The sequence below is a fragment of the Mytilus galloprovincialis genome, chromosome 6, assembly GCF_965363235.1.
Source record: "Mytilus galloprovincialis chromosome 6, xbMytGall1.hap1.1, whole genome shotgun sequence".
Taxonomy (NCBI): domain Eukaryota; kingdom Metazoa; phylum Mollusca; class Bivalvia; order Mytilida; family Mytilidae; genus Mytilus; species Mytilus galloprovincialis.
This window is the reverse complement of record NC_134843.1, coordinates 87,367,514-87,377,876: the sequence shown is the minus strand read 5'-3', so window position 1 is coordinate 87,377,876 and position 10,363 is coordinate 87,367,514. Positions and strand designations below refer to the sequence as shown.

The following is a 10,363-nucleotide window of genomic DNA, read 5'->3' as shown; positions in this document are numbered from 1 at the left end:
TGATTTAGCATTGCTTTTGTTTGAAAATAAATCTATTTCATTTGTTACAACAGTAAATTCCCTTAAAATAAATTATAATGTTGAAACAATCTACATTTCTTTGATTTCTTCTTTTTCAATTTCCATTCTTGCACATGATTTGACTATGTATACGGATTATGTAATGCACTGACATTATATCATACATTTTAATCTTATTGTAACAGAAAAAATGTGTGTGATTATGCTTTCCCCTTGATTACCATATCTCAAGTGAGTGGATTGAACAAAGTATATATATAGAGGAGATGATCGTCAGCATTAATACAGGGTAATTCTCAGTAATCAGCTCCTTTCTGCAAACAGTTTGAATAGAAAACAATGAAGAATATCAGTGTCGCAGTGTTGGTGGCTTTAGTCCTTATTGGATCATTTGTTGTTCAAAGTGGTAAGTAAAATTATGACTGGCATAAAAGAATTGTTAATGTATTACATATTCTTTTTATTCTTTGAAGATTTTTATATAACCTGCCTTGTATAGCTCACCTAGCCTTTACTTAAATCACTAGAGGGAATTAGGTGTTTAATCCTTGCCCCAGGTAGAACTTGAAAAAAATATGTCATCTAATTTCGTGAACAGTTATCACTTTGCAGTAGAGTTTGTTATTTTGAAGAGACATGTGAAACTCTCTATATCATTTTGACTTTCCTGGAAGTATTGATGACAGGAAAACAAAGTTCAAGGCAAAATGCAAACAATGCTTTTCTAATATATCTGGTAGTCTAAAGATAACATCAAACTTTGTAACTCATCTTAAGGTAAGATTTTCCATAATTAAGATATTGTATTAAAATGTCATTAATATTTCACATGTATATACATTAAAAAAATAAAATAAAATTAGTATAAAATACTAGAATGTTCAAATTACAATTTTAAAAGAATAAAACAACACTGTATATCAGACAGACTGAGTTATCTTTTTTGCCATGTAATTATGGACTTTCCGAATTGATTTTCCTCTAAGTTCAGTATTTTTGTGATTTTACTTTTTAATGTATTTCTATTTCGTTCTATTTCCTGCATTTTCTTGCATAAACAAAATTATATATGAAAAGATATACTGTAAAAGTGTTCCATTGTTGTCAAAAGCTGAATGAATATCTTGTCTTGACTAAATAACAGATAATTGAACATTGTCAAAAAACACTAATTTGTTTGTTTTACAATCAATCTTTCTCCATTTGTTACTTTGTCACAAACTAAGCTTTATTTTTATTACATAATTAGGAAAGATTAGTAAATGTTCTGATTGAAATTAAAAAAAAAAATGTATTTTTATAAAAGAAAAGTTAACATTAAGTTAAAATATGTATTAAACTACATCTCTGTAATTCCCTTTAAGAGAAAAGACAGATATATATATATATATATATATATATACCGTTTCGATCCATAACATCACTGAAGAGACATTTATTGTCGAAATCCGGATCTGGTGTACTAAAAAATATTGACACCGTATTTTTGTGGCATAACATCGTGGCCACAAGTTAATTCTTTTCTGTTTAGTATTAAATTTATATTAAGATCCATTTTGTTACATCTTGTGATCAATTTTATTTGGCAGTCAGCAGGGATAAAGAACATCAGTTGTTCGATCTGTTAATCAAATGCGTTTTGTTTAAATATACTTTTTCACTTTTTTGGTCTTTTGGAAAATGTTGTTTGTGCTGTTTTTAGACCCTTCTACAACGAAATTTGTTTTACATGCACACGTATAAAAATTGCGGTTTTTATCCAACGCAATCATAGGTTTGAACGTAGTTTTCAATTTAGACTCGTTTATATTTTCCCGTTTGGGCTTGTATCATATTTTCCCTCCGGTTTATATGATCCGTTCATCCTATATTGACTTTAAAATTCAAGAGTCTATCTAAAAATTAGGGTACTTTTTATATGGCCTTCCAAATACCGTTTCGATCCCTAACATCACTGAAGAGACATTTCTTGTCGAAATCCGGATCTGGTGTACTAAAAAATATTGACACCGTATGTTAATGGCATAACATCGTGGCCACAAGTTAATTCTTTTCTGTTTAGTATTAAATTTATATTAAGATCCATTTTGTTACATCTTGTGATCAATTTTATTTGGCAGTCAGCAGGGATAAAGAACATCAGTTGTTCGACCTGGTCTTTTGGAAAATGTTGTTTGTGCTGTTTTTAGACCCTTCTACAACTAAATTTGTTTACATGCACACGTATAAAAATTGCGGTTTATATCCAACGCAATCATAGGTTTGAACGTAGTTTTCAATTTAAACTCGTTTATATATATATATATATATATATATATATATATATATATATATATATATATATATATATATATATATATATATATATATATATATATATTGATATTGATACCTTAAAACCAAAGACAGAAGAGCAATCAACTGTGATAGGTTTTGTTAAATAGACTGGAAATCAGAAATATCATATAAATGATCCTAAGCAAAAAGAGGCTACAGATGCATTGTTTCAGTTTATTGCCGGTGATTTACTTTCGTTCGCTACAGTTGAAAGCCAAAACTTTAGGAACTTTGTTGAAAAACTTGACCCCAAATTTAACCTGCCAAGCACAAAACATCTCTCGTCTAAACCTAGTCATACTGAAGCCAAGGAAGTACGTTAATTATTGCACGGCAATCTTAAAACGCTGGACACATTTGTATCACTGTTGACCTATGGTCTAACAGGTCTATGAAAGGATTTCTGGCATAACAGCTTATTATGTTATAAACTGGGAAATTTAAATCTGCAATGGATGCTTGTAAATGGTTCAAAGGGTAGACATACTGCTGAGAATGTCTTTCATGAGTATGAAAAGTACTTAATATCTGAGTGTTCAAATTTTCTGCGTGACCAGTGACAATACCTCAAACAGTGTTAAGGCCTTCAATTTCTTAGTACCTGGATATACTGAACCTGATGATCAAAATTGTCTCAATGAGGATAATTTAGATGGTGATATTGAACTGGGAACAATAGAGATAGAAAATCCTTTTCTTAAGCATAAACGGTGTTTCTCACACAGTTCGCAGTTTGGTATAAAGGATGCTTTTGAGAAGTATGGTCAAACTTTTCAAAACGTTATTGCCAAGGTTTCTAAGATTGTTTCCCATGTTTTAAAGTCTATATTTGCATCTGAATTTGAAGAGATTTCAAGCATCTTATGCTACTAGATGGAATAGCCAAATGCATATGATTTGCTCGATTTTAGAAATTCCTGCGAAAAAACTTGATAAATTAGAATGTGCAAATATTTCTGCATATGACAGAAAGGTGTTCATTGAAATTTGCTAAAAAATTATTTAAAGATTTAAATTACCTGTGTGTCGATTAAATCTTATGTTTAAAGTACTTAGTAATAATGTCCGCTTATATTTATATCTTATAACAAACGCTCCTTCGAAATTTTTACCCTGATAGACAATTTCATTACAACCATTCCTAATTGAACAAATATTTCATAATATTTATTCTGGAAGAATAACAATAATATAACTAATAACATTTTTCCTTTTATGTTTTGGAACACTCATAGGAGGCGAGGGTATAGCATAAAAGATGTGAACCCCATTAGGAAAACTGAGAGAAAAAAATCGTATGTAAAGGTTCCGTGGAACCAAGTGTCTCGCCTACTTTTGCTGAAAATAAGGAAAAAAATAATAAAAATGTTCCTCTAGATACTATATCTGGATTGTAAGAAGATTCTATCAACTTTTTTGTAAAATCCAGGATAGTTTATGAATCTAATAAAAGTTTTAAAAACCTAATTGCAGAACAGAATTTTAACAATTATTTTTTTCTAGATACTAGCTTTTGATCATAAATAAGCTTCTGTTCAATTTTGGTACACATTCAGGATAGTTTAAGAAAGGTATCCCAAATTTTGAAAAATTTAACCACAGAGTGAATGTTATGTTTCCTGGCAGAATTTGTTTTTACAAAATTTACCTCTGGATACTATCTTATGATAATCAAAAGGCTTCTGTCCATGTTTGGTAGTAATTCAGGATAGTTTAAGAAAGTTATAAAAATTTCAAAATCTTCAACCACAGAGTGAAATATATTGGACGCCGCCGACTACGACAAAATGTAGGATCGCTGTGTCTCGCCTTTTCGACAAAAGTCGAAGGCTCGACAAAAATGAGTAATTAGAGAGAAAAAAGCCCTCGCCGTGACGGATAGTTGATTATACCCCTGTCTGTCAGTCCACCTACCCGGAAGTCTGCATCCGAAAGGTTTCAACAAAATATTGGCTAACAAGTAAAAATACAGATCTTAAGATTTCAAAAGACTGTTATTTTGGCAGGTTTTGACAAAATTGGATAAGAATACCTATATTTAAAAAAATCTTTGAAGGTAGTGCATACATGAAATGTATTTGTGGCTTTCCTTGGATACAACTTGAAACAACAAAAACATCAATAAAATTTGTAATTTAGTATCAATATTGTCTTACAAGATGTATTATAAGCCTGGTACCTATAATATGTATTAGCATTTCGTAATTTTCTATTGTGTTGTTTATTTGTGTGTTTCTCTGTCCCGTATGTTCTTCCATTTATTTGTATTGTAGTCCTGTTATGTAATGTTGCCATTTTAGTGTTATATTAAACACTGCCATTAAAGCGGGAGGTTGGGCTAGCAACTTAACCAGGTTTAAACAACCATTTTGTTTTCTAAAAATGTCCTGTACCAAGTCAGGAAAATGACAATTGTAATCTTATAGTTCGTTTCTGTGTGTTTGATTGTCGTTAGATTTTTCGTTGCACTTTAGTGTTTCATTGTTTTCCTCTTATATTTGATGTGCTTCCCTAAATTTTAGTTTGTAACCCGGATTTGTTTTTTAAAAATTTCAATCGCTTAATGCTTAACATTTGTCAGTATGTCCTTGTGAATACTATCATCATTGCCATAGATATTTTATACACAGTTCGTTGGCATAGATGCATTTAACAAAGTCACAAAATTTATAAGCTACGATGAAAGGTAGCAAGACCATAAAAAAACATGCTTGCTACAACTATTGGAACTAAACTGTCTTGCACAGATTTTTGGAATACACTGTTGTTAATTAAAAGTTTCTAGAAAACATTGAAGCGGATTATGATTTACAAGATGTACGTGTTCGCTTGATTTTACAGTATGAAAATAATAATTCAATATTAACATCATGATTATTTTGTAACTTATATATGTATAAACCACCTATTGTAATAGCATAGTTATATTATAGTTCTACAAGGAAGTTGTTCAAAACACATGCTGACATTTTATATTCACAATATTCATTTTCATTTATATTTAAATCCATCAACGGTTTAAATAGGCTTGCCTGTCACATTCCGTGTGTGCCTATCCCAACGCCAGCAGCATGTAAATCAGTATTTCCGTTTATTGCAGTACTAGTATATGATATCTTTTTATTATTTATTGTCATGATGACATTAGGTCCACGAGGACAGATTCTTTTTTTGCACTGATACCACATCTTCTTATTTTTATTTTATAAGATTTTTAGATATAAAAATACTGGCCGACAAGAAATACAGTTTTTTTAGTCGAAAAGCAGTAACGCTAAATTAGCTGTGCATTTCATTTTAAAAGCTATTTTGACCAAATGTGCAAGTGTGTAATTCTCATAATTTGAATGGCGTCCTCCGTCGATGTCGTAGGTTCTTTTTTTATTTTCATCTCTGCAACCACTTGGCCTATGGAAACGTACGAAGTCAAAACCATCAGTGGTAAATCTTTATTCAAATATATGTCCGAATACTCTGGCTGCTTACTTAAATGGGCTACATTGTTAAAAATAGAACTAAGATTTAAAATGTCATTTGTGTTATTGTCTTGAAAACAACTACAATTTCATAAAATTTGACGTGAAGAAATTTTGAAGGCGTCCTAATGTCCATTTTAAATCCCATCTGTCTTGTGGCGTTTACCTATTTATTTTCATGTTTAGCTATTCTCTTTAACACTATTACAGAGATGGAGAAAAACGTTAAGAGGAAACCTTATCAGTAAATCAAGATCTACAAATAATCCAATCTAATTAAAAACCGATCTCTCATCGCTCCCGTTTTCTGATATGTCGCGTGGGAGATTTATAACGATATGCAAATGAGTTGACGACCTATTTATAAGCCAATCAAAAAAGTTTCTGAATTATTTTAACTGACAATTTCGTCGTAAATAAAAGGAGTTACATCCCTTTACCTTACGATAAACTTTCAAGATCGTGGAAGACTCAATTTCATTGGCCGAAAAATACACACCTACGAGGTCACTCACATGTGACCTCAAAGCGGGTTTCGTTAGATCTCCCACGCGACATATCAGAAAACGGGAGCAATGAGAGATCGGTTTTTAATTAAATTGCAAATAATCTGACATTCACAGTCGTTTATTTTCTCCTTTTTATGGATTTTGTACTTCAATGACGATTTTTACAATTCTTTCGCGTTTTTGTATTCAAACTTTTCATGCATTAAAAATATTTTCAAATATTAATTGGAAATATCAGCAAGACACGATCTACAAATGAACAATGACTGAAATTGTAACTCCTTAAAAAAGACATACCATTTATAGGACTTTTTGTAGAAACAGTCGGAGAAAAAATCAAAACAACATACTATAGAAAAGAAACAAATCTACAAATGAATCAATGACTGAAATTGTAAAAAGGCATCGCCTTTAGGGGACATTTTTTGTAGAAACAGTCAGAGAAAAAATCAAAGCAATACACAACATACTAGAGAAAAGACACCAACTTTTGCTCCCTTGTAACATTCAAAGCAAAACATATTAATACTTGTTTAACGTTTAATGAAATACTAGAAGCCATAAACGTGGGACTGGTTAATATAGATCCAAGTGAATATGAAATCAAAGTTACACAAAAGGACAGTATGTTACGACTATCATAAATTTACACTAACTGTCATACTAGGAGTTGGATTACGACTTCGACAAAAAATCAAATAGATAAGCTATAGGGATGTTCTCAAACTTATTTGTACGCTAATTGGTTTTACCGTGTTCAATATTTATATGTTGAAAGGACAAAGCCATTTATCAAATTAAATATTGAATGCTTTTTCACTGAAGAGCAGAAAGTGCTAACAAATATGTTAAGAGTCTTAAATCATTTATTGCTCCAGTTGTGTGATATTTTTCACCGAGGACACTAAAAAAAACTTGTCATGTACGGAACCCCTTGAGTTCTATCTTTATATAACTATTTTTGTTTTCCGGAGATCTATTCCAGTGCACACCAGTTTAAAAAAAAAAGAGTCGTGCGCACCACCGACCCAGTTTTGTTAATGTATTCCATATTCATTTTATTCTTTGAAGATTTTTCATTACCAACCTGGTTTTGTTAAATTCTTTCACGACTCTATATTAAATGTCAAACAGACTATTCAAATTTATTCTATATTTTTGAATTATAGTAACTTTATAATAACTGATAACAGTATACATCAAAATGTTCCACGATATTCCGTACATTACGCATATGAGATTTCGCTTAAATCTTAAAAATTAATAGTCGGTGCATTATCCGTATATTTCAAAAAAAAAGGCAGTGTTTGAAACAAGAACATATCAATATGAAATGTAGTAACAATTAGAGTGGGTTTGAAACCATATCTTATATATTATAGCTATGTGTCCTAATTAAAAATAGTATTACATGTTTTACATGTTCTTTCGTATATTAGATTACCTTACAATACACATATGAAGACAATGTCTTAATAATAATTTTTTTTAATTTTAAAGACATTTCCAGACACAAATTTTTTTAATAATAATTGAAACTAAATTGTTATTCTTTATGTTTTATTTCAGATGCAGCTGCTGTAAGTACATGTACATGTAGTTCTTTTTGAATGATATGACAGTAACATATTGATGCGACTGTCATACAAGTGAGAGGTTGAGCGCTATGAAACCAGCTTCAATCCACCATTTTCTACATTTGAAAATGTCTGTACCAGGTCAGAAATATGACAATTGTTATCCATTCGTTTGATGTGTTTCAGCTTTTGATTTTGCATTTGATTAGGAATTTTCCGTTTTGAGAGTTCAGTATTTTTGTGATTTTACTTTTCGTACAATGTAATGAACGTATTAAGTTGTAGCTTTACACAGTAAATAATATTAAGTAAAATGAACAATATATATATATGGAACACATATATGAGAGAAAAGGGGCGAAAGATACAAGAGGGACATTCAAACTCATTGATCAAAAATAAACTAACAACGCCATGTCTGAAATAGAGAAACACAAACAGACAAATATTAGTACACATGGCACAACGTAGAAAACTAAGAACTTTGCAACACAAATCCCACCGCGATTGTTTATTTAAGGAATGACTGTAATATTTTTTCTGTCTATGAGGAAATAACATAAAAAATTTGGTGCACACTGAATAACGCGCGTAGCGGGTTATTTAAGAGTTTGCACCACATTTTTTATGTTATTTTGAATAGACAGAAAAAATATTACAGTCATTTCTTATAATTTAATTCTAAATTCCATTTTAAACCGTAGAAAACCATAAAAAAACGTTGATGACGTCACGGTCACATGACTAAATTATGTCTATGTTTTGATAACAAAATAACGTAAGCCAATCAGAAAACGCGTTACATCGAAAATTAAATTATATGAATTTATAGCAACTATGTATAATTTTTAAATATTTCTGGTTAAGGTGTGGGCTCGCAATGATTCAATAACCAAAACCATTAAGGATTTCTTTAAAATATCTGTAAATTTTAATGTGATTGAAGGAAATAATTTTCTGAACTAAATGTTTTGCCACAAGTAGATCTTTTTTTTTAAAAAAAGACTTGAAATACATTTATTTAAAATCACCTGAATATAATTACCCTATATAACCCAGGGAAGTATACACAAGGGGCCCTGTGTTGACAATGATCCATCGTCCAGGGACAAACAGTGGACTCTATTAAAAAAAAATCTATTTATATTTTTTGCATACATAAGTTATACATTCATATTATTTACACAGACAGAGTTTGCGTATAAAATATTTATAACATTCTACAGTAAATAGAATACATCAAAAGTCCCCAAAAGACACACTACAATCTACACAATAATTTACCTTTACTTATAATTGACATTTCATTTTTTATACTTTTAACACCTGGATTACATTGAAAAGGTGTCGGTCAGTGATTTTATAGGTCACATATGCTCGACATTTAGACCTTACGTTGTTCACATCCGTTGTAATTATGTCTTGATGTCTCAATTTTTGTGTCTTGTGTGCTTAAATCCTGCTATATAATTATAAATCTATCGGTATATATGTCCATTCTCAATTTTACTATCTAAATATTCTTTTTGAAATATTTTTTACGTTCATTTGATATTTATTTATTACTCTCTTTAGTGTGTGAAATGATTTGTGAACAATTCGAAGTTTGCTATTGCATGATTTTAACAACGCACTTAATGGCAATATTAAAGAAAAAATACTATTTTTCTCGTATTTTAAGAAATGATCTTGTCATGTTTCTTTATATAAAGAGAGTAAATTTTCTGTATAAATTTTAAAAACATTTTTTTTTTTTAATTTTGAAGTCCGAACTTTCTATTGCTATTGAGCGATCTAACAGAAATGGCGATACAATTTATATTTTAAGGTCCTTGGAATTGAAAAGCAATGATAGGGTGATGCGTTTTTTGCAGTATTGACAGGACATTGTTTCAAGGAATATGTCATTTTCTCCTCACCCCTACCCTTGACACTTTTGTTAGTGGAACAATATAGTCTTCCTTATTGAGTGTACATCAGAATTGATGCTTACTGTAATCGTTATTACTATTTCAGTATGATGGTCCATACTATGGTCCTCCAAGGCGTTACAAGGGTGGTAAATATGGATACAATGGATATCCCAGAGGTTATGGTTGGAATAAAGGTTGGAACAAGGGCTGGAATAAAGGACGATATGGACGAAAATATTGATAGAGGAATAAATAAGCTATCAATAATGATATAAAAGATAGATAATAAAGTTTTATTATTATTTCCTCTAAATTCAATTTTTATGTACTTTTAATTGTTGTGATTGATTAATTTGTATAAGCACCCGGTCAAGTTCAATCTGTGATTTGTTACATGTATTTCTATTTGTATCCATCTGATTAGCTAAGCCTTTTTCAACTGATTTCTTTAGTTCGCTCATATATTTTACAGTTACGCCACTGTCCCATACTTAACACTACACTACCAAATGAAAATTTAAACCCCCGTT

At 30.5% G+C, this 10,363-nt stretch overlaps 1 protein-coding gene across 1 annotated transcript; it reads left to right on the top strand.

The window, feature by feature from the left end:
- The first annotated feature begins 360 nt into the window (after positions 1-360).
- On the top strand, positions 361-10,114 carry LOC143078390 (uncharacterized). Its single transcript, XM_076253264.1, has 3 exons — positions 361-427; positions 7,913-7,923; positions 9,937-10,114. The coding sequence occupies exons 1-3, from the start codon at positions 361-363 to the stop codon at positions 10,072-10,074; spliced, it is 216 nt and encodes a 71-aa protein (XP_076109379.1). The 3' UTR covers positions 10,075-10,114.
- The last annotated feature ends 249 nt before the right edge of the window (positions 10,115-10,363 follow it).